Here is a 26,550-nt window from a genome sequence, read left to right as displayed (position 1 = left end):
TTGTGATTGTATAATATTTGACCTAATTATGGCCCTTTGTTTTTTTCCTTATACAGATTATATAGTGAACAATTTCTTCTGTGCGCAACTCCTCCTACATTTCTCAATGGATTTTGACCAAACTTTCACAGAAGCTTTGTTATCTAGTGCCCTAGCGCATATTATCAGAGTTTCGTGATTGGATAATATTTGACCTAATTATGGCCCTTTGTTTTTTTTCCTTATACAGAATATATTCAGTGAAAAAATTCTTCTGTGCTCCTACATTTCTCAACGGATTTTGTTCAAACTTTCACAGAAGCCTTGTCATCCAGTGCCCTGCTGATATTTTGTTGGGGTTTTGTGATTGGATATTTTTTTATCTAATTATGGCCCTTTGTTTTTTTTCCTTATACAGAATATATAGTGAACACTTTTTCTGTGGCAATTCCTCCTACATTATTCATGTTTTACATTGCACATAGTTACATTGTTTGTTGCTTGTATTTGTATTTCAAATACAACATATTTATCTACAATGGTGATAATTGAAAACCTGGTTTCGTGGCATTGCCATGTTTCTTGTTACTTTTATGCAAGTTTTGACAATAAAAGTTTATTTTAAATCATTGTTCTTTGTTTTGCTATGACTTTAACAGCATGTACATCAATTTCATACTAAAACACAATTAGTTATGTTTGAACTTACAAATGTAAGCACATGATGAGCTTTTCTTGTCCTTGAGTTTAAAATAAAAAGTCTCTTCATTAACTATGATTAAATAATGCTTATGGCATGGTCTTGAAGTAGTCATATAAGTCATGGCCGATTTAGGTCAAACTGAGTGGTTCTTTGTGTGCATAATGCAGTAGTATTATCTATTAATTCACTTATTACTATATTAGTAACAGAATTGCCTATGATTTCAACTGATTATGAGTGTCACAACTTATGGGTTTGGGGCCCTGGGCCAAGAACTAGTTATCAGCCCACTGAACATGAGTAGTGCAAAAACGGAAACAATGACGTCACATTTTACGTCATCAAATCAGCTAGCTGTAGATTGAAGCTTGCACATATTCCTTTGTTTTTAATTCACACGCATTAGGTATTTCTATGAAAATTTCCTTCCAACAGTACTTTCAGTGCTTTGATTTTTCTTCGCAATGGAAGCTGACATTTTGTACACAATTTGCGATGACGTCATACACATGTGCTTGTTAAAATCCGTAACGCTGGCTAAACACTACTAAAACAGATCCAAATGGGCGCACTCAATCGGGCTGCCCCCGTTCACATGTCCGATTTGTAGCGGAAAATTTGCCTGACCTTTACAGCGACAGGTTTTATACCCTTTTAGATTTTCAAGGCATTTTACTGAAATTCAAGGGGGTTTACTGAAATTCAAGGACAATTTTAGTGTTTTTTCAAGGCAACCCTGAATTCAAGGACTTTTCAAGGTTGAAACCAAATTCAAGGACTTTTCAAGGCCCGTGCGAACCATGTAGAAGATAAAACCAAAAATTACCAACTAGAATTCAAAACAAACTATAAGAAATTTTTTTATGACATGCTGCTTCTTTGACATCAACTTGTACAAAACAATCGACTTTATTTGTTGAAACAATTGCTCTCTCACATGGGTCAGGACTAACTTATGAATAAACAAATTGTTATGGTCAACTTACAGCAATCTTGATGAAGTAGTTGGACTTCCATGTTGCCTTGTCTTCCTTGACCATCTTGGTGAATCAGGGATAGCTGAGCAGTTTAAAGACAAAGCGGTTCTTGACAAAGATCTGAAAGATGTAAAAAAAGATTTTACTATGTAGTACTATATCTTATATTCAGGGTTCTCACTAGGACTTGAAAACATGGAGTCCATGGACTCCCAAGCCTGAAAAAGTTGGATTCCATAAGCGCATCACAATTAATATGTTTATAGATTAGTCATAATGCTCACAATAGCATTGCTGATATTTGGAATCTTCAAGAGACTTTCAAAGTTTAAAGTTATTCAAAACAAACTCTGAACTACATAGTATAACAAGCAATTATCATAGTATTGCAAGCAATCCATAAGTCCCCTACCGGTTAGAACCCCATCAACATTCTGAAGGGCCATTGGCCATTCACCAATGTTTCAATTTTTCTATATTTTAAGTAAATTTGTTGGAAAAGTTCTTTAAAAGTGCAGGGCTCATCCGGAAGGGCGATTCAGGCGAAAACTTCGCCGTGTATATTCCAATTTCGCTCTTCCGATTGATCAAAGAGAAGTCAACATCGCCGATAAAATCTTAATTCCCAAATAGTAATTACTTAGCGATGTAAAGAGCAGAGATTGTATCCGCCCATATGACGACCGCTAATTGTCATTATCCAATCAGAGCGTCGCTTTATACTACCCTTCTACCTGTTTAGCGAAGCGATAGACCGCCTACTCTAAACAGTAAATAATGAGAGCATCGGCCCGAAACGGTATTAAGTTTTGCGAGTTTAATACGGGATTTGGCGATAATTATACATTGTTTTTTCCCCGATTATCTAAACACGTGCAATCTTCCCTAATTGATATACACGATGCACTTCGATGGTGGGTTTTTAACCCGAGTAAAGGCGATGTGCAATGGATTTTTCACGGCTATCACAAAACTGTTAGTCAATTAAAAATAATCAATTTTATTAATGATCAGCGACCGGATTAAAAACTTAATCATAGTTTTGAATGATTTCAGTCTGTTAACATCAATTTTTACTGTAAATTGTTATGTCGCTCACGTCATGGCTACAAGGCGAAATGCCGAAACCGAGCAGTAAGAAAGTTACTGATTCTGATAGTTACACCTACGCAAAAATTTAAGAAAGCCAATTCGCAAAAATCTTGCGAATGGTATGTTGTAGACAGTGGGGGTGTTTGACATTGTTCTCTTTGTAGAAATGCCAAATTTGACACAGTTTACGCACGTGGGTAAGACATCCCGGCTAAACTACATATCGGTCGTATATCATGACAACAAAATTTGTCAGGAAAGAAGTGTTCTTATTGTTTCAATATATATATTTGTTTTAATGTCGTAAATATGACGCTCAGATTAAGATTTATCAATATTGTTAATTTTAAAAAGCATTATTTATAAAGATATTACCGAATTTAACGTTTCATAAAAATAAAGGGAGGTAATTAGAAATTAATTTTCTACAATTTCTCAGTCAAATTTTTCAATAAGAAATGAATGTATGTAATTTTAGTGATCAAATATAATGTTCACAAATGTTTGCAGTACATATTTTGCATATTCTTTGATGTTTGAAAATTGTTTTATAAGCATAATTATATGCATATAATAGTGACATTACAACATTCTGTTCATTGTAAGAAATTTCTGTTACCAGAACAGAATAGAACAGATAATATTAGTCAATATCCAATGTGACTTCATCTTCTTTTAAAGGTGAGGAAAGTATGAAATTGAATTTATCATCATATCTTTTCATACACATTACTATCAACAAATGTACATGAAAATATATAAACATATATTTAGAGAAAGCTTATAAATAGCTGATCAATAGATATCAAAAATAATTTTTTATGTTCATATTTGCAGCTCAAAAACATTTGGATGCCATTGCCATATCTACTACTAAATAATTAATCTACTTTTAATTTATACTACCATGAATTAATCTACTATTAATTAATAAACTGGAGAAATATTATAAGTGATGTTAATTGTGTTTATATTATAATTAAAGGATGTATAGCCATGCATGTTAATGCATACACATTGGGTTGTTTCCCTTCTCCCTAATTTTCGCGAGGTCGTCACTTCTCCCTAAAATTTCCCCCCAGGATGAGCCCTGAAGTGATCACAGGAAACAGTTTTTATGAACAGACAGACAGACGGACTGAATGACACTCTAAAGTTAATATTTGAAACATCCCTGTTACCAAAATATAACATTTTTAAAAGCAAAATTCTTAAAGAGGAGGCAACTCTTGAATTAAAGATGCAATTTCATAAAAATATTCATCTCTTTTTGACTAATCACAAATATTGTTATATTTGCCATGTTTTAAGCCTATTTGTTGCCAAGGCAACCAATAATTTTTCAAAGATAAGACATGCATAATCTCCAGACTGCCATCTACCCATATGATTGTCAAGTTTCATAAAAATATTTCCAGTACTTTTTGATTTCAGGCTTCGCGAAAGTTGCCGGACCGTCGGACATGTCCGGCAAAAATCAGGCCGGTCCGATTTTTTTTCCGGAGTTCCGGACCTTATGTCCGGTACGAATACCAGGATATATCCAAGATCGATCAAGACCGAGTTTTCTCCCTGGATTAAAAAAATGTAAAACGAGTTTTGATTCGCTGTTTCATTATAAGTGTCCAATACATACGACTGTCAATAACCAAAATGACGGTGTTACTACATTATTACGCTGGCGCTACGCCCGGCAAAAATCGTAAACTATCCAATGAAGAAAAAAAAGCGAAACAAAAGGAATACGAGTCCAGGCGCCCGCCGAGAAAATTTGTGGGTACCCGGTGAATGGAAAAATGGCTGCTTTGATCATGAATGTTTTGATTTCCAAACAGAGTCCATCCACAGGTGCTTGAAACAAACTTTTTAAAGTTTATATGGGCTATATACTATATATCTTTATATACATATATAGACTGGTTATGTAAAATATTTGATTATGTGACTAGCGCCTGTGAGTCCATCAATCTGGATAAACTTATGTTTTATTTAAAGGAATAAAATTGTGTTGCAAACCTTTAAAAGTTGTTATGGCTTTAAAAAAACACCAAGGTATTACCATATACATATATTTGGGGAAAAAAATTGGTCAGACAAAAGTTATTTCGGTCAGACAAGAATTGAAAGTTTGTCTGACCGAATGTCAGGCAAATTTTTCAGCAGTTTCGCGAAGCCTGTGATTTATCACTGGATTCAGTTTATGTGTAAAATTTGCCATATTTTCAGTCTATGTGTTGCCATAGCAACCAGAATTTTCAACATAGGAAGAAAAGAAAAAGGCGTGCATAATCTCCAGACTGCCATCTACCCATATTACAAGTTTCATAAAAATATTTCTCTTACTTTTTGCGTTAACACTGGATCCAGTTTATGTGTAAAATTTGCCATATTTTCATTCTATTTGTTGCCATAGCAACTAGAATTTTCAACATAGGAAGAAAAAACAAGAGCGATCAGTGATCACGTGTCGCCTCATGATGGCCAATTTCATGTTGGGACAAGTTTTGTGACAGACGGACAGTGCACAACTAGACTTGGTACTGATCATTCCTGTAAAGTTTGGATAAAATTGCACCAGTAGTTTATGAGGAGTAGTCCGGACAAGCTTTTGTGTATCTGGCAACACACAGAAAAAAACACCTTTTTATCAAAGGGCCATAACTCGGCCAAAAATCATTCAACCGGAAAACCCGTGCAATATGCGCAAGGACTTGAGCTACAGATCAATCCTGTAAAGATTCATTGAAATTGCATTAGAGGTATAAGAGAAGTAGTCCGGACAAACTTTAAAAATAAAAATTATTAAAGGGTCATAACTCTGACAAAAATCATTGAACCAGAAAATGCTGACAATATGCACAACTAGACTTGGTACTGATCATTCTTGTAAACTGCAGTGTTCTAGATAATTATTTTTACTCAAGAGTCAATACTCTCTGTTTTTTATACTTGAGAGTAAACTGCCAGTTTCTGGCCAAATGAAGGAGTAAATTGACTCTCAGTTTTAAGAACTTGGGAGTCAATTTGCCACATCTAAACTTAGGAACCATACTGCAAACAAAATGTACCCATACTGTAGATCACTTGTATTTTTTGGTATCATGTATTTACACTTTATACACATAATTTATCAGAAATATTGCAGCATGGCAAGGTATAATTTATATTTAGGTTTAAGGCATATTATAAAAACTTGAACCATTTTTATGTGAAATGAAGTAAATGTATACATGCAAACAGTTGTGACCTGCACTGAATTCTTTTAGCTTGTGGGCTAATAATCAACCATTTATATACCAAATTGTATGTTGAGATTACTGCTTTATTTTAAATTTAAAGGACTGTAAATTATCCAACATACAAATGAAATTAAATAAGGTGTGAAGTATAACTTAGTTTCATTGTATTTTTTTTTCTTTAAAAAGAGGAGCTAGGTACAAAATAAAAGGTTGCAATTAATGCATTTTTTTACCGTTCAATGTTAGACTTTTGGATGTTGAGGACCCCTTCTGTGGCTCATTTTCCACCCATTTTGTGCTTACAACACAAGACTCATTTCAAACGCACTACATCTGTCGTATCTGACGTTACAGACAGCCATGGGAAACCTTTACACCATGATTTGATCGTAGCATCTGAGTATTTTTGCTCTTGCAAACAATAGTCAAAATTTCTTCAATAATTGGCTGAATTACGCACTGAGAAGACACTGGGCTTGTAACACGGTAGAATGCGTCGATTTTTCATTGTTTGGGTTTTGAGCAAGACATTGTCAATGTAAACGATTTGATAATTTGATAAATTTGACAATATTTTTCGTCTACTCCAATAACGTGACAGACGCTTGATTTATCTTATATACATCTATTACCGCAAACTCCTCGCAGCGGTTACTTCCCCTGATCAGTACAGTAACCACTGCCACCACAAGTAAATTCGGTCGAATATAGCCGGATATATTTTTTTCACTTTTAATTTTAAAATAGAATACTTTATATCATTTTAGTTTTCTTTCGTTAAATAGTTATGCTTAATGTACAAGAATGTAAAAAAATATATGCATAAAAATTATTTTGTAAACATAACGAAATATATTTTCACTGTGACACCGTATGTATAGTAAACAATGGCAAAATTTAGACATTTATTGAACGATAGCGCAAAAGATTTGACCCGGCACTTGTTTTAAAGTTTAAACAAATTGTGTGTTTTGAACATATTTTGTTTGGTAAGAATGTAATTATAAATCTGCCAGTTTGATATGGGGTCCTTGGCGTTCTGAAACTGGCCGCCATGTTTTTGTCACATGATACAACTATCGTCACGTGATTTCAGTGGTGGCAGTGGTTAAAGTAGCAAAGCGTGATGTAACCGCTGTGAGGAGTTTGCTATTACCGAGCGTCTCAGTGATACAATGTTGACTGGTTTGAAATTATAAACCCAGCATGAGAAAATAACACACCTTTATAGAACAGTACGCTAACCAGTCAATCATGTTTATAGGTGTCAATGTAAACATTGCCTACGCCAAATTTGTTTCACTAAATGCGTAAACTGTAATTATTATGCGTAAATATACGCCAAAATAATGACAAAGCTAGCGTATCCTGAGTATTTGCTTGCGTAAATGACGCCGATACGCATGCTATCTCTAATGCTGTGTAAAGTTTGGATGAAATTGCACCAGTAGTTTATGAGGAGTAGTCCAGACAAGTTTTGTGATGGACGGACAGACAGACGACGGAGAAGTGATCCCTGTATGTCGCCACTACTCCGTAGAGGCGACACAAAAAAGACGTGCATAATCTCCAGACTGCCATCTACCCAGATTTGAAGTTTCATAAAAATATTTCCAGTACTTTTTGTGTTGCCACTGGATCCAGTTTATGTGTAAAATTTGCCATATTTTCAGGCTATTTGTTGCCATAGCAACAAGAATTTTCAACATAGGAAGAAAAGAAAAAGACGTGCACAATCTCCATACTGCCATCTATCCATATATCAAGTTTCATAAAAATATTTTCAGTACTTATCAAGTTATCGCGGGATCCAGTTTTGAGGACGGACAGACTGACAGACAGACGGACGGAGGGTAAACCTAAAGTCCCCTCTGGTAAACCGGTTTGGGACTAATTATTGTTTTGTTGTTAATATTAATTATGGAACAATAAAATTATAATGCATCAACATGTGGAAATCGTTGTTTTTTTTTCTCTTTTATACCAAATCAAATTTTATTCTGGTTAAATAAGTCCACTCTAAAGACCAAAAGTTTATATTTGTTAAAAAAAAAAAAACATATATATGTATATAGGCAGCATTTAGCGGAATGAATAGGAATATAATGTACAGCTTCACACAGTGTGTAAGAAATTCACACGATCAACCATTATTTTAGCAAATATCTTCAAAAGGGGGCAAATTGAAGATCGATATTTAAAGATTTAATGTCGAGTAAATAACAAATTAACAATTCATTGACATGTTTGGCTTGGAAACTGCGAATTTTTGTGCCCTTTGCGAAATTTTAGGGTTTCTGGCGAATGTGAAATCGCCGGTTTTGGGATCAATTTTCGGATAGAATGTAAATATCAAAGAAAAGCGTAATTACTAAGTCTGTGTATTTCGGTTTGTTGTCCTGGCATTTCGGCACAATATCTTAGTCTTAATACACTTATAGAACGTTTTGACAAGAATGAGAACAGCAAAATTTTGCATAGAAATGCCGAAAATAATTATGGTTCTTGTGCACTGCACATCTACCCGTTGAAAGCTATTTACATACAAAGTTTCATTTTGATATCTCTTATAGTTTTAGAGTTATGTCCTGGACAAGTTTTTTCTAACAGGGGAGATAATTAAAAAAACCGGGCAAAATAGAGTTATGGTTCTTTGACACTGCATATTCCCCCTCTGCCCTTGTATGAATCACTTTAAAACAAAAATACATTTTAACACATTATATCAAAAGTAAATCTTATCTTGTAAATTTCGCTTTACACGGTGATTAACTTTTATCGTTCGATGTATTTTCAGCTCAAACTTCACTATTTTAAATATTTTTTTTGGTTCTGAAATTTAATTTGCTCTAAAATCATTCAAAGAATGCATAAATATATAATTTACAAAATTACTTTAACAGATAAATGCACTATTTCAAAAATAAATCTTATTGTCGTAGCCACGATCTTATTTTCGCGAAAATAGCTTATTTTCGGTATTCATCTATACCGATCCCGGAGCACAAGTGGTCTCTAGTCCTATAATTATGACGTCGCTTTGAGATATTTTTGTTTCTGGGCAAAGCAACGTCATATCGAAATTGCTCAAAAACCCATAGCATGTTCCGACAGAAAATCGGGCGGAACGAAAAACAATGAAGACAGCCTGTATTTACATAAGTTTTGACCTATTTATAAACAAAACTAAACAAGATTGCATTTGAGAAAAATGCTATGCCACCGCATTAATACAATACTAAATAGTAGTGTAGGAACAGATTTTGTTTTGTTTCTATACAATTTTGAAGATTGTCATAATGCATAGATCCCTGACCTTATAAATAATCTAATTCTTATTATCAGATTAGTGGTTAAATCTGTTGTTAACTCAATAAAAGATCAGAGTAGGAATATATCAATGCACTCGAGTCTAGTAAATTTGGTGGTGAAGGTCATATTTCACACAGCCTAAATTTCATGACGACATCAAAGGACAACACAGTAAGACACTTTGTCAAAATCTAGGTCAGCTGAAATCAAAGTTCACTTTACATCTTAATCTGTGCACATGGTTCAAATTTCATAGCTGTACATCAAAGGACAAGAAAGTAGGTCACATCATCAAAATCTAGGTCACCTGATATCAAAGTTCAATTTTACAACTAAAACTGTGCACATGGTCAAAATTTCATTGCTGTACATCAAAGGACAAGAAAGTAGGTCACTGTCCCCTTGGGCAAGGCAAAATTTTGGACCCAAGGGTTCAATTCAAAACAATCTTGATATAGGTCCACCAAACAACATTTCAAGTCAAATATCTAAGCTGTAGCTTTCTCCCATTCAGAAAACATTTGTTTTATTTTCTGTTTTTACTATGTGTACAAAATGAGAATCAATGCCCCAGGGCAGGGCCAATTTTGACACCAGGGGAAAAATTTGAACACCTTTGGTAGAGGACCTATAGATGATATCGTCACCTTGGCGCAAAAAGTACTGTAACTGACATTTTTGAAATTTTACAGGAGACACAAAAAACTGATTTGTTCATTTTGAGTAAACCCTTTTAATTCCAGACAATAATGTTAAAATATCATTAATAAGTATTATTAAATTGGTTTTAAACATTACAATTATTCATTTATGGATAAAAAGTAATTAGACATTCTTCTACACTTACATGACTTTTTGCACTGCGATTTTAAACGCAAAAAGTGATGTAAGTGCACTTACCATAGTGTTTGCACTAACTCTAATTTTAAGTATCGAAGTTACTGCATTGCATAGACATTGAAAGATGTTTATTATAAACAAATTAATTGAAAGGTTTGTTTAAAATAGGTCATTGTGGATTATGAACCACATTTAATACATTAAACATATGAAAGATTCTTAGTTTAAAAACTGAATATTTTAAAATTAATTTTAAACAGTAACAGTAAATCCAAAGCAGTGTATTTTTTTTAATTTCAAAGTAAATGTAAGCATAAATCACAACAAAATTACATGAAAAACTTCAGACTCAGTTGGTTAAGTCTGTACATGAGCAATAATGAAAAGTGCAACATCCCTCACGCCCCCTAGCACAGACTTAAGCTGTACTTCATTTTCATCACTTAAAAGTACTGGAATCAGTGATTACAGAGAACTAGAAAAACATAACAACACTGAAGTGAAGTACGTGACAACTTATTAACCATGTTTTTTACTGTTGTCATTTGGAGATCTATATATCATAATCCTATGTCTCAATAATATCCAACCATCACAGGGACGTAGACTTTGAGATTTTGGATAAAACCACTTGGAATCTTGAACTTTTCTGAACATTTTGGTTGGATGTAGTCGAGATTTTGGATGAACCTGCTAAGAATCCTAAACTTTTCTTGTCCAACATATCCCTGTGAGATCCTTTTATATTATATCTCATGAACAGACTTTAATTTATATATATAATTTTGTTTTCATTTCAAAATTTTGATATACTGAATTCAAATTGTCTTATTTCCTGCCACCAAACTTTAAACATTATACGCCATATCACTATCATGGTTTAATAGCTTTGATTTTATATAAAAATTCAGATTAATTTCTGTGACATAATGTGGTTTGGGTCTTTGAAAATTGAGATTTTCTGTTAATTAAAGTGTTTTACATGCACGACATAGAGAATGAACTGAGTCATTCTAATTTTTGATAATAGACCCCGTTCTATATGTATGAATGTATGGGAGTTGTAGATGCACCACATTAAACTTAACATACTAGCAATTATGGTTTTGATCAATATATTATAGAAACAGATTACATGTCTTTGTCTGCCATGTTTTTATAGACATTAAAATAGAAAAGATAAACCAATGTTAGCAACTGTTTCTTTCCAGGGCTATATATATAAACAGTGAAATTGCAGTTACATTTTTATAATACAGTTGGTTTTTTATAAAGCAATAAAAATGTTCTGTTAAGCAAGTTTTATCTTTATTTTTATAATAAATAATTGAGTAAACAATTGAAAAAAACATTATATTACTTACAGCTGTCATAGAAACAATGTTGATGTATCATTGATATTTTTCTGTTGGTCAGTACACATTTTAAAAAATCGATAATTTTGTTTTAATAATTGAATGTCTAGAAATTGTGAAAATTCAACCAAAACATATGCAGAAGCATATTTCATGGCAGTGATGACAAAAAATTGTTAGCAAAAATCATGCAACGGGCATTTGTTTGAAACACTACTCTGGACACATTTATGAAAAGACCATGTTTTTACTGAAAGCATTAAAATTTTTTAAACAATTATGGAAAAGATTTAAGAGAGGTGACGAAATGTGTTAGTCATAAATTGTTTAAAAATTTTTAAACAATTATGGAAAAGATTTAAGAGACAAGTAGTACGTAATTATCAATATATCTGTGTATCATTAAAAAATTTTAATCTTAAATTTGTTTTCCACCGAATCAATGACAGCTCTTATTACTTGAATCATTTAAAAATATCAACAAAATTTGAATACAGAAAATATTATTTGTTGTTAAATTAAAATAAATCATTTTCTTTAAATGTTAGTTTCCTTTAGTCGATTTATATATAAAATTTGTATTTTAGAAATAATTTTGCTATTTAGTAATGCATTAGTGAAATATTTTAATGCAGTTACAATACTTTTTGCATCAAATTATTTTCAACTTATCTGTCTAAACATTGGCGCAAAAACTCATGTAAGTGTACTTACTGTAGTTTTTGCACCAACAAATTCTGAAGCTGCACTTACATTTTTTATTTTTATGCCAAAAAAGTCATTTTTTATCAAAATTCAGCTTCTAAACTTCAGAGACTGGTGAAAGTTTGTATTTCTAACCAAATAATGACAAAAAGTGATTTTCTCAAAAAATGTCAGTTACATTACTTTTTGCTCCAAGGTGACGATATTATATAGCAAACATCAAAGCTCTATGTCTTGTTCCTTCAGACAAAAATATTTTTTATTTTTTTACTATATGTACATAATGAAAATCAATGACCCCCGGGGCGGAACCAATTTTGACCCCAGGGCTATAATTTGAACAATCTTGCTAGAGGTTCACTACACAATGTTTCATGCAAAATATCTTAACTCTAGCATTTGTAAATTAAGAGAAGATGATTTTTTAAGTTTTTACTATATACATATAAGGAAAACCTATGGCCCCGGGGCGGGGCTAATTTTGACACTAGAGACAAAATTTGAACAACTTTGGTAGAGTACCTATAGATGATATTATTTAACAAATATTAAAGCTCTAAGCCTTGTACCTTCAGATAATAAGATTTTTTTATTTTTTTACTATTATGTATATATTGAAAATCAATGACCCCCGGGGCGAGGGCAATTTTGACCCCAGGGCTATAATTTGAACAATCTTGCTAGAAGTTCACTTCTCAGTGTTTCATGCAAAATATCTAACCTTTAGCATTTGTCAATTGCTAGAAGAAATTTTTTTTAAAGTTTTACTATAAGTTTTTACTATATACATAAAAGGAAAACCAATGACCCCCGGGGCGGGGCAGATTTTGACCCCAGGGCTATAATTTGAACAATCTGGGTAGAGGTCTACCATACAATGCCTTATGCAAAATATCTAAGCTCTAGGCCTTTTGGGTCTTTACAAGAAGGTGTTTTAAGTTTTTACTATATGTACATATAGTGAAAATCAATGACCCCCGGGGCAGGCTGATTTTGACCCCAGGGCTATAATTTGAACAATCTTGGTAAGGGTCTACGAGACAATGCCTTATGCAAAATATCTAAGCTCTAGGCCTTTTGGGTCTTTACAAGAAGGTATTTTAAGTTTTTACTATATGTACATATAGTGAAAATCAATGACCCCCGGGGCGGGGCCGATTTTGACCCCAGGGCTATAATTTGAACAATCTTGGTAGAGGTCTACCAGACAATGCCTTTTGCAAAATATCTAAGCTCTAGGTCTTTTTGGTCTTTACAAGAAGATTTTTTTAATTTATTCTTATAATTCCTTTTGGTTGCCATGGCAACCAGATTTCTGCATGGAATGAAATTCTTTGAACAACTTTGGAAGCCCTTCACCCAAGGATCAATCCTGCCAAGTTTGGTTGAAATTGGACTAGTGGTTTTTCACAAGAAGATTTTTTAAGTTCACTATATAATCTATATAACACACACACACACAAACAAACACACACACAGGTGAATCGCTATATGCCACCGCATCGCAGATGCTGCGGTGGCATAAAAATAAATACCTTTTGTCAAAATAATTAAACTGTCACATCTGAAAAATCATGATTAAATCCTCTCATGTATTTCAATTCTTTTTACAGCCGATAAACAAATGGCGGCCATAAAGTGCGCGAAATCTGATTGGCTAATTCAAATGCAAGCGTTTAACTGAGACAGAACAATCTAACGGAATAATTTTTTAACGAAATAATTGCCCATGCACCGTCAGTGTGTTCAAAAATATTTTTACGTTCAAAAATTTGGAATTAATCTGTAAAGCACCTTGATTAACCAGTATAGCTGATAGACAATCAAAGTGCTGCAGCACTGAATGCGACGGACATGCAACCGGAGAGACATTAAGGCTTCTTTTAAACAAAAACAGAACACAAAATATATAACAGAGAAAATTTGTTCCATACAAGTTCGAGATTTGTAGAGCAATATATTTTGTGTCCCAAACTGATATAATTCAGATTTTCTACTTTCAAGCACTTAAATACAGAATGAAATTCATGCCTAAAAACTCTGGTCAAACTTGTAAATCAGTGTCCTTATCGATTTATTCTAAGAAATGATATGTAAATAGAAAAAAAAACTGTCAACGAAATATTTCTAAAATAAATCCAGGCAAATAAACTTCAAACATAATACATTATACATTTGAGAATGCTATTTAGAATTGCTTCGTGTTATATCATAGTGGGCATATAGACAATAAAATATAAGTCATTTGTATTTTTATTTCTCTTGGATAATCATCGTATGTCTCATTAAAAAAATTTGGTTAAAATCATCAGCAATTAATAGTGTATTTTTTAGATTTTTTTATTTACAAGGTAAAGATGTAGAGGCCAGAGCACATCGTTTTTATTTTAATTTTAATGTCACTTAAGCACTACAGTGTTTAGTTGTCCTTTTCAATTTCACACTAAATTCCATTTTCAACTTGTTTGCTTCTTACAATTGTATAGAATTTCTAAAAGTATTGCATGTAATCCGCTGGTTTATTAATTACATGTATAATGTGTACTCCCTAATTATAGAGGCTATTCATTGCCAAAAATCCAGCCTTTGAAACTTGACAATGCATACTTCGGTTCTACTAAACAGATTAGTAAAAATCTAATTGTCGATCCGAGAGTTACATTCCGCACTGGTATTAAGCATTTTGATTATCTCGATTTGATAAAATGAAAGCTGTTAACATGCAACTTAGATAAATTGCAAACTGTATTTATAAATGTATAATTTCAAATTTGCGACATGTAGAAATGTAAACGATAGAACGTACACAATACGTTTAATGCTGTGCACCATGACGTTGTGAATGTAACTGCATCATCTTGACACACTCAGGTTTACAACACCACACTTTCCTTTTACATTCTAACGCGATTAACATTTGTAAACGATTTTGCAACTTCCATATATGGAATTATCACGGAAATAGACGAAAATTAATAGGCGGAGCCAATTTCACGAAAGCAGAATATAAAGAGAGGTAACTCTTGCTGGTACAAAAATATTTCAAATTATATAGAAACTGTTACATCAATCTTGACTTTGAACATCCTCTGATTTTGTTAAAACGTATTCTAGTACAGGATATTCAAGTAATGCAAAATTGGTTAAGATATAATGTAACAAGAGCTGTCCGTAAGACAGCGCGCTCGACTTTTTTATTGCTTGCCAATAAAAAAAGTTTTTGCAGTAAAAGGCAATACAAGAATCTCTGTATTTTTAAAGTGAACTAGTTGTTTGATACCCTTGAATATTACAGCAATGTTTATATGACATAATTTATGGTAAAGTGAACAAGTGGATAGGAATGAATTTTTTTAGATTTTTTAAGTTTTTTAGTGCTTGCCTATAATACAAAACATTGACAGTTAAGGGCCATAATTCAAATAAAATCTTTGACAGAATTACCTTCTCCTGGACATGTTTGGGAATCATGATTGTAAACAAGTATTCCAACTTTCAAATTAATATCTCAAACAGTTCAGTCAAAAAGTGGACTGGTACTAAAAACTTAACCAAGATTCTAAGTCGATAAAAGGCCTTAATTTTTAAAACAAATCCTTGACAGAGTTACCTTCTCTTGCGTACAGATGGGGGTAATGATGTGAAATAGCATTAAAAGTTTCAAAGCAATATCTCAAAGGGTTAAGGCAATAAGTGGATTTTTACCCATATTCAATGTATTTTCTAAGTCAAAAAGGGGCATAATTCTGTCAAAAACCTTGACAGAGTTATGTCCTCTTGTCTGTTGATGAAGGTCGTGATGGTAAACAAGTATGGTCAGTTTCAAAGCAATACCTCCAATGGTTTTGAAATAAAGTGAGGTGGTACAAAAAACTTAACCAAGCTCAATACACTTTCTAAGTCAAAAAAGGGCCATAATTCTGTCAAAAACCTTGACAGAGTTATGTACTCTTGTCTGTAGATGGAGGTTATGATGGTGAACAAGTATGGTAAGTTTCAAAGCCATACTTGTAATACTTCTGAAATAAAGTGGGGTGGTACGAAAAACTTAACCAAGGTGTGACGCCAACGCCGACGCCGGGGCGAGTAGGATAGCTCCCCTTTTCATAGAAAAGTCGAGCTAAAAATGTAACAACGTATATACTGATAATGAGCATAATAATATGCAAAAACTAAAGTTGGTGAAATAAAATAAGGAAATGTTTCCCATATATAATGACACACATCACTAATCATTGATAACAATGATAGGGTTTTGTGAGCCACGGCAATACTCTTAAGCATATCTTTTTTTTTTACCTTCAGCAAATAGTACTAGAATGCGATACATGGAAGGCACTTTTGGCAACACGAATAAAGAGAACTGAACAATAAGCCTGTGCCTTCTTTCTTTGAAGGACTATGTTGGATTGTAGAAAAACTCATATTTTTGACCAAGTGTATAACCACGAAACAATGCAAAGTTTACTATCGATAATTCCGTTGTATAACCAAAACTTGTGAATTTGTCCCATTTTAATGTTGAAATAAATATTCAGTGTATCCTGGCAACTCTGTTTACCTCCATTGGGAGGTATTTTGAGTCATAGGATGTGATTTATCCTTTTATTGATAAATATATGTAAGCTGATGTAGGTTAAGGTCTTTTTATGCATTGTGCTGAATCAATAGCACCTCTAAAATATGTGTATACATGCTGTCATTAGCTGTTACCTAGATTTGCTGTCTAGATTTGCTGTCTATATGATCAAAAACAGAGAACTACTTTTATGTACATGAAATACTTCACAGAATATTTATTAAGTTTTGTAAGTGATGGCTATCTAAGAGATAAAATAAACAAAGTATACATAAATTGATAATCAACATACATACATTTGGACTCTTTTAATTTTTTACTTATTGAAAAACAAAATGGGAAAAATGGGAAAATATATGGTAAAATAAAAAGTTATGTACGAAAGGGTACATACAACTTTGGTTTATAATTTTACTATAATAACTGTTAAAAGTTTTTTCTTGTCAAGTCATACGCTAGAATTAAAGTTACTAATATAATAGTACTACTAGGAAAGACAACAGCCAGAATTTGGTCTGTATTAGTAATTAGTCGTATCAAAATCTCTATCAGATGTTGACTTGAAAATTTGAAAGTGGTAAGGTAGCAGCTTAACTGTAAATGTTACTCATTCCTATGCAAATTGAAATATCATCAGTAAAATTTATTTGTCGTTGAATATAGTCTTTTCAATAGTTTTCACTTCCTTGAAAAATATTTAACCTCAGACAGTATGTAACCTGATGTTTTTGGGGTTTTTTTTAAGTTTCTTTTTCCAGGAAATGTGGTGTCTACAACGTTTTAAAACTTATATGCCTATATTCCTTTAAAGTCCGCTGATGTTGATTGTAGGCAATCATGCAAGTGAATTATGTTTAGTAACTAAACACCTAAAAGGTATGATAAACGGAAATTACGCCGCTTCTTGTCGCCGACGGTAAATACCGAAAATGAGCGGAAAATACGTTTATTTACGATGATTTAGTGGGCAGGGAAATGGGCGGAGCTTATTTTATCTCCTATTGAAAACGTGTAAAGCTGGATTATGCTGATCTGAATCATGATGGTTCGACAATGTAAAGCTAAGAATGTAACTTCTGTTTTGAGTATTCGAACACTTGGTATTGCTACTATCAGTTAATGTTTTGTCGTTTAACAAAATGTATTTTGTTGAAATGCATGTTTACAATGTTAAATCGGCAAACTCAATCCAAGTATTGTCCAACAATATTGACCTGGCACTTCATTAATTTCCGTAAAGGTCAGTCAGGTGATAAACAATGGTATCTAACGAATATATCGATATCTTTGTTAATTTCACACGTCAATGAGTTGTGGTGTATTGGTATAGATGCTAGACTACTGATCTGAAGTTCCGTGGTTCGATACCTTACCAACACCACGTTGTGAGGACATGCAATTTTTATTTCATTTTGTAATTTACTTGCAAGAATTAATTTAAAATCGTTTTACTACATCTGGTTTTTAGGATACCTTTTAAATAGTGGTTTTTATACAATTTTATTTTACATTCATTACATTATCTTTGATTAATAAAAAGGACAGCATGTTCATAATACAAATTAAAATATTACACATATGGAATACACAACCAAAAATCAAAACGTTTTGCACGAGTTAAGAGAGAAATGGAAATTTTGAAATTAAGAAAAGAAAATATGTAAAAGTGGCTGAACCAGGATTCAAACCTACGAGTGTACGTTTATATTCTTGAAGTGAAAGCCCTTAACGACTGTGCTAAGAGGGATTTGTAATTAAGAACATTTAACAACTGGTTATATACATTCATATCGATCTACAAATAGATAGTAACGTTTACGGAAATTACCGAATATGGGGTCAAATGCAAGAGTGCCAGGTCAATGTTGTTGGACAATATGCAACATTGGAGTTTACATACAAAGAAATACAATTGTATTTTTTCCATTAACAAACTGTTCAACTCAGATCAACAAGGATGGATTTTTGGCAACGAATAGCCTCCATACCTAATCGCCTGTCCAAAAATCAGAACAGGTGAAGCAGAATCTATTTTTAGAATAGCGAAGGTTAATTCATATCATGACCTAGAAAAATATGTAAACAAACCACAAGAATCGGAAGTAGAGCTGATATTATAACTTCCTTACCATGAAAGACTACATGGCGGTAAAGTGTTGAAAACTCACTTCTTACATGCATTTTCAAAAATAGATATTTATACTAACTATTGTACTGAATCTAATATATTAATAACTGCTGAATGTTCAGCTAAACCCGCGGTATGAGTCACGAAAATAGTTCTTCTTTTATTAATGCGCGAGTTATCCTAGAGTCACGAAAAACTTTTGATTTGTTAATAATAATGTTTTGTATGATGTAGAAATATTTATTTCCTACTAATAATGTCTTGGAACTCAGAGGTTACACCTTTATTGTAGTATAATTTGCTGTCCTACTTTTTCGACAGCGGTAAATCGTTTCAGCAGTAATTTGCATATTGCGCAATAATACTACGGGACTACAACGTTTTTATCAATAATATACGTTCATATTTTAACTTGGATAACTAAATTTGAAATTGAAAAGGCTAAATATGGAAGACATTAAGATATCCAGACAAAGTATGGGAGTTTTGAAGGATCAAATTCATGTACTATTTCTTGGGCTCTTAATCGGTTTAGGACACATTGCGCGAGTGTAGCCAACGAAATCCCATGTGTAGATGACTTAGCTCTGAACGCGCCTGAGGGCGCGTCCGTCGCAAAAATAGATTGATGTTTATATTTTATTTTAAATTGATAAGTACATTGTTTGAGAGTTTTTGTGTATTATTGAGCATGAAATTGAAAGAAAAGAAGATAAGCTTTTGAATAAAGCTTGAAAGGCAAGACAATAGACATTTTCTGAATTTTTTATGACGCTATGCGTTTTTGAGCAATAACTATTAGACGTCAGGCTTGACCGACATAAACTATAACAAGCCTGTAAAGCCTAATATATTGGACTAAAGTGGTCTCCTTCATTCAATGATGGGTTTCTACTGTACATCAACTTAATTAATTCTTGCAAAATGGCATTTCTTCCTTATTATTCAGCATTATATTACTACAAATGAAATCAGAAACAAATAAGCAAACCAAATGACGATATAACAGGCCTGAAATTTTCAAGTGGCATGTCGCGAAAACAAGTGCTAAAAGCGAGATATGACGACTGCTAGCGATTAAATTGATATGTTCTCAAATTTTTGATAAGTAAAGTATCTAATGAAACATAAGTTATATTTCTTCATATGTTTTTAACAATCATTTCACAGACTCCCTATAATTTTACTTTAACCGTTTCTGTACACCTACCTTGCCGTACAAAAATGTCGGAAAAGAAATTGCACGTGTTGCAGCCTCGTTATGAAATATAGAAAGTAGCGCAAAGATTATTTAAAGGAACAAAAAGTACACTTCACAAACTAATACAAATAGACATAAACAGCTAATAATGCTTTGAACACAACAGTTAGATTGCATTTTGTAAATATATATGTAAACAAGGCCTTTCAAAGAGAAGATCCTGATGTAAACTACTTTATATTTATGTCTTTCACAAAATTTCTTAGCTTGCACTGATGTAAAGTACCAAATTAATGGCCTTTCACAAAATTTGAAAGTTAATTTTGAGAAAATCTTATTCATATTGTATCAAATATGTACAGTTGACTTTATACTGACCGGATGAAAATGTAAATTTGCTAGTTAGAGTTAAAGTGATCATAAAAATTGACATGAAAAAAAAAACTCACGGAAGCACGTAAATATACAGTATTTCCTGAAAATAATTGTTGGGGAATAACCCTTTATGTTATTAAGGCAGGGATGTTTATAATAATTCAGATAATGTATACATGTCTAGAAGACATTTCTGTTACAGGGGACCCCTGATTTCGAGACCATTCACTGTATAAAATACAATGTAAGATAACAGGTGCAAAGTATTTAGACGAAAAAGTTTAAAAGACAAATCCCAACATAGAGACAACACATAGAATTTCCTACAAATCAGTAACGGTTTGTTTTACTTTTAAGTGCTGTGTGGCAGCCGTAAAAATGTTGCACCATACTTAATTGTTGTTTTTTTTTTTTTTTCTGGTCCTTGGGTATCAATGAGTCAATCACTTTTAAGTGTTGAACACTGAATACCGCTCAAGTCAGTGCTGGGGACCGTGTGTGGGATGTTGTACTTTTTCATTATCCCTCATTTACAGGCTCAATCAAACAGAGTCTCCAATTTTCATTTAATTTTGCTGTTTTTGATTAATGCTTTCAAGGGATCACTTTTCCAGATATTTTTAGATAATTATATGAAAGATGTTTGAAATTGGGTGGTTCAAATTAACTTTTAGTTTGGAATTTGCATGAAAAAGACATTCTTAAATTATTTGAATTATTAGTATTTTTAATAGATAACAATTCAACAGACCAATTTCTTATCCAACATAAAACAAAACCAGAATTGGCCGTCTTCTTTTTAAACAATTTAAACAAATTGTTCATTGATTTTGAAATTTTTAATCCGTAGACATGAATATTATATATAAGTTTTTTATTTTACAATGGTTGGTAAGAAGGATTATCATTAATAACTATTATTAGAGGGTTAATTGTGCTTTTGGTCACGACAATTTAGGGATATATATTTATATACTAATGTAGTGACAACTGGCGTATACCCAAATGAAAATTAAGTATAAGTGCTATATAGCCCTCAGACCAATTCGAAAACTCTTGAATCAGGACTGCACACCAACATATACTGAGTATATTTTTTATGTATATATTTTTTTCACTCGAAAGTACTGACGATGTATATGTTTAAACATTCTAACAGCACCTGTTGTTACAGAATTGTATCAAAATTCATAATTCATATGATAAATAACGAATATGTGAATGACAATTGTGCACATCGACAACTTTATATGTATATGTATACAACTTTTGTATGCTGTAAAGCCGTTGGGTTAATTTAGCTCGACGATTTCATTTTGATGTCAACATGAACATTTAGACGTTACCTGCAGTTTTGTTAAAGTACACCCAGTTTCAAGTTCGTTTAGTTTATGCTTTGTAATGAACAACATGTACTGTAACTATTAATGTTTAAATAGCTCGAACATAGTTTATAAAATTAAATAAACGAATCAAATCATCCTGAATCCCCTCATAACAAAAGTAGATCCGTCCAATATAATCTTGACATTCCTAATTGAAAGTGTGTACTGGGGCGGACTTGATTCGAAAAACTCCGTTGAACCCAGAGTACTACGGAGTACTCCGAGTAAAAGGAACGAATCAAATAAATTGAGAGTAAAAAGATGGCTACTTCTGTTAGAAATATTGTAGTTGCTACTACTTTAGCATTGTTTGATGAGACTAGCAGCAGTTCGTCAGACGAAGATGATGAAATTCAACCTCTTCTTGCTCTGGCTATGTACGTGATATTACGTGATATTTCATAAAGTCTTTTTAGACGAGTGTCGTACAATTCTACCATTAGACAAATCAATCCCTAGACAATTCGACCCCTCAATAAGCTTAGACAATTCGACCCCTGTGATAAAAGTAAAGGAAAAAAAGAAAAAAAAAGGAAAGGCAAAATTTTAATCTTGAGGACCATAATTATCTTTAAAGAAATATTGATGACTGATTTTATTGACATTAAAAATACTTAAGAGACTGCCTGATCTATAAATATTAAATACTAAGTGCATTAACTTAAAATATATTGTTTCTTATGATTAATTGATTCACAAATGCTGTATATGATTTTATTTGTTTCTTTCAGAGTTCGTCGCAAAAAAGCAAAAGTTGAAAATTATGTTGAAGAAGTGGTTCCTCGTTACACTTTAGACGACTTTAGGCGTTTCTTTAGAATGACAAGAGATACATTTGAAGTGATTTGTCAACAACTTGGAACAGTATTGCCAAGGTACCAAACTGCCCGTCCATCTGGACGACCTGCCATACCTCTTCAAAACCAGCTGATGATATTTCTTTGGTATATCGGCAGTCTTGAGCCTCTATGTAGAATCGGAGATCGATTTAATGTGACCGAGTTCTCAGTGTTACGCATTCGTCGAAGGATTTGTAAAATGTTGTTAAGACATTTCAAGTCTAAATATATAAAATGGCCAGATGGACAAGATCAACAAACTGTCATGAATGCATTCAGAGAGAAAAAGGAGTTTCCACTTGTAATTGGAGCTTTAGACAGTACCCATATACAAATTAGACCTCCTAAGGAGCATCCACAAACCTACGTTAACCGTAAAGGCTACCATTCAATCGTTCTCCAGTGTGTATGTAGAGAGGATATGAGGTTTACACATTGTTTTGCTGGATGGCCTGGGAGTTGCCATGACTCTAGGGTGTTAAAGAACACAGACTTGTTTCAGAATGCACAGCATTTATGTCAGGGTGGACACTTAATAGGAGACGGTGGGTTTCCATTGAAGGAATGGTTGATGACCCCATTTCGAGAAATAGGACTCTGATCCAGACCGACAAAACACATTATAATTACTGTCTTTCCTTCAACACGCCAAGTTATTGAAAGATCTTTTTTGGTCTTTTAAAGAAGGACGTTTTCGAACGTCTGCAGAACATTGATGTGCTCACTGTTTCAAGCAGCTGTGAGAAAGTATGCATTTCAGGCTGCATATTGGCATCATATATTGTATTACTTCAAGCGATGAACTAGAACGATTATTTTAATGATAATCAGAAGGACAAGAATCGCAAAACAGACACGTATGTGTTCTCTAGGACAATGATATGCTGCCGGGCATTCTTAAGCGAACGATCGTATTAGTCAGCAATCTCCCTTGAGGGGCAATAAGATAGCTGATTCGGTTTGCTGAAAAATGTACCCAATCCATGTCACTTTTTGTTATACTGCAAATCATCAAGCTATTTGTGCTACCTAAATGTACTGTAAGCTACACTATTAAAAAAACTGGACTTTTATGAAAATAAAATTGATGTTATAATATAACATGGAAATTGTCTTTATATGCGGTCACTAGGAGGATCAAGCATCCATGGTTTACAATTTAAATAAAGCTTAGGCGAGAGTATTCCACTTAGGCTATAGCTTTACATGCTCGTTATCTTACTTGTCGTTGGTCTTTTTGGATATATATTAACATTTTAAGACACACTTATTGCCAAATCAAAAGGTCCATAACTCATCGAAAACACTATTGATCTATAGCTGGTCTGGCCCCCTAAACTCGAACCTCATCCAATAAGTTATTTGCTCTCTAAAACTCATGAAACCTAGATTCAAACAGGATCAGCACGGCCACAGCTCATTAGAATCACACAGATCATTAATCTGGGGACAATGAGCCAATGTAGAAGTTTCTGTTGTGGACATAAAAGGTGATTTGAGCAGACTGAGCTAAATTAGGGGATAAAAGAAATGAGTGCTAAATCTAAATTCAGTACCTTTGTAGGACCCTTATATCCTGTCAAGGTTCATAGCTGCAACTTTTTAAATCAATAGGCTTGCAAGTATTGTTATCACAAAAAGTTAATATGTTAATCACAATGATACCTAAATGTAACTTTAGGATTCAATAATCCATAACTTATGTAGCCTAGGTAAATCCTAGATAAATGACAAACAACATGAATAATTCTGACTTGTACATCTATATATTCTATAAGCTTGCTACAAACAATAACATTTGTTTAATCGTAATAACTCTACAAATCACTATCAAACAACGCCACTCTTGAAAAAATTTAAAGAAACTTTACACAGGAGTATGCCAGGGACTGCACTTTTAAAGATTATGCCCTTTGGTCTTCACAAGCCAATATTATGCCAATAATAAATCTAAATTGGCTTCTTTTATGTGCTGAGCTGTTTCTGTTAGTAAAGTTTGACTAGCAATAATTCTCAAACTTAAGTTGATTAAGCAGAAAGTATTTCCAATGTCTATTCTCAAAGCAACCAATATTCATTACAACAGCATCCGAAGAAATTTTAAACTAATGACTAGTAATGAAGACATGTCATGCAAAAAAAACCACCAACATTAACATGGCGTATGTGTGGACAAGTATATATCCAGTTGAGTATTGCACGATGCTTAAAGAAGGCAAAGCAGTATTATGGGGTCTTTGATCAAGACTTTGCGGACATTGCGCAGATGCACGGGTATGGGCCTAGATTCCATATTATGTATTACTCATTATGTTGGTCTTTTGCCTACTGATATGGCTCAACTTATGTTTTCTTGCAAAAAGAATATAACATTAAATCCAACTGCTACTTGCAGAGAGTTGAAAAAATTGTCTTGTTAAACAACAAGTTTAATAAACAAGGTGCAGCAAATGCATATTTATGCAACAAAAAAGAAAGCTGAACCACAATAGGGGCAAAAACTATGTTAACATAAAACAAAATTCTATGTTTGATATGGTATCGGTATCTGTGCTCTGTTATTCTCTTGCTATTTATCTACCATTGTTAACGATAAGAAATCACAGAAAATGAAACTGAAGTTACACAATACTCAGAACATCACTTCTGCTGCAATGTAAGCAGGGACCATGATGGCTCCAAGCTAATCCACTCACCTGTTCATACTGGACCAAAGATAACCCATATACAACCCCAAACAAGATTTCATCAAAATAAACATTTCTGACAAATTTCAGAAAGAATTGATTGAATCAAGAATGTTTATTTTAGATGTTTTTGACAATATTACATTTAAGAAAAACAACAACTTGACCCCTGGTTGGTGTGGTCATTTTTTTGACACCCCTAGCATAATTGGTATTAATTTTTACCAGAGGACCACTATAAGATGATGCTGTAAATAAACCAAAATTCATTGCAGTCTAGCCCTTGTTGGTTTTTTGACAAAAGGATTATTTCAAAAAATTTTTCTTTTGGTTTTGCACATGAAGCGAGCCAGAAGCTCTGCAAGTAATGACCCTTCTCTGCTCATTTCATGCAATGAACATTCATACCTGACAAGTTCTCATTAACTTTCGGCCAGTGGGTGTTTCAGGACGGACAGAAGTTATATGTTTGAAATTGTTGACGGAAATGGTCGACGGACATCAGGGCGATCACAAAAGTCACCTTAGTCAACTTGCGCGACAAAGTGATGCTAAAACAAAAATGAACACGATTTTTTGAAAGAAAATGGTATGAAACTGGTCGAGAAAGCTAACTTAGCTACAGTCATATTAATTTGCTAAAGGCGACGCTAAAATGCTCCAACATCATACCAATTTTTCTATATCTAAATAAGTAATAAGACTTTCAGACATTTGAAACAGAGAAATGGTTTAACTGGCAGAGACACAACTTCAGCTAAAGTGAATTAACATATGGTGTTAACTTGTACTATTTTAGCAACATAAATGCAACTAACAAAATTTGAATAAAAACATGAAGGAATAAAATGCAATATAAAAAAAGACATATAAGAACTAATATGCTAACACCGGACACAAAAAGAACAAATTATGAACAAAATTTCATTACTTGAAGATACTCTAGAATTAGATATGAGTATATCCAGACTTATGAACTTGTTAGAACGATATGAATCACAGGATTTTGATTATCTTCATCACTACGATATGGACAGATATATCAACAATCCTCACAGACATGATTAATACACACATATCATTGTGAACCACCAATCTCAGCACAACACATCGTCGATATGAACTAGAACGATCCTATGCGATAATATAATAGC

At 33.1% G+C, this 26,550-nt stretch overlaps 1 protein-coding gene across 1 annotated transcript; it reads left to right on the top strand.

The window, feature by feature from the left end:
• The first annotated feature begins 22,131 nt into the window (after positions 1-22,131).
• On the top strand, positions 22,132-23,310 carry LOC132742346 (uncharacterized). The gene is made up of 2 exons (XM_060730719.1): positions 22,132-22,247; positions 22,602-23,310. Exons 1-2 carry the CDS (start codon positions 22,132-22,134, stop codon positions 23,308-23,310), a joined length of 825 nt encoding a protein of 274 aa, XP_060586702.1.
• The last annotated feature ends 3,240 nt before the right edge of the window (positions 23,311-26,550 follow it).

This window comes from Ruditapes philippinarum, unplaced genomic scaffold (genome assembly GCF_026571515.1).
Source record: "Ruditapes philippinarum isolate M1 unplaced genomic scaffold, ASM2657151v2 ctg734_1_1_1_1, whole genome shotgun sequence".
Taxonomy (NCBI): Eukaryota; Metazoa; Mollusca; class Bivalvia; order Venerida; family Veneridae; genus Ruditapes; species Ruditapes philippinarum.
This window is presented reverse-complemented; position numbering and strand designations above follow the sequence as displayed.

What these genes read in the sequence shown, in the direction of transcription:
- LOC132742346 (XM_060730719.1), top strand. Translation starts at nt 22,132, where the DNA reads ATGGCTACTTCTGTTAGAAATATTGTAGTTGCTACTACTTTAGCATTG. An exon ending in CCTCTTCTTGCTCTGGCTAT is followed by an intron (nt 22,248 to 22,601) that starts GTACGTGATATT and finishes TGTTTCTTTCAG; the next exon opens with AGTTCGTCGCAAAAAAGCAA.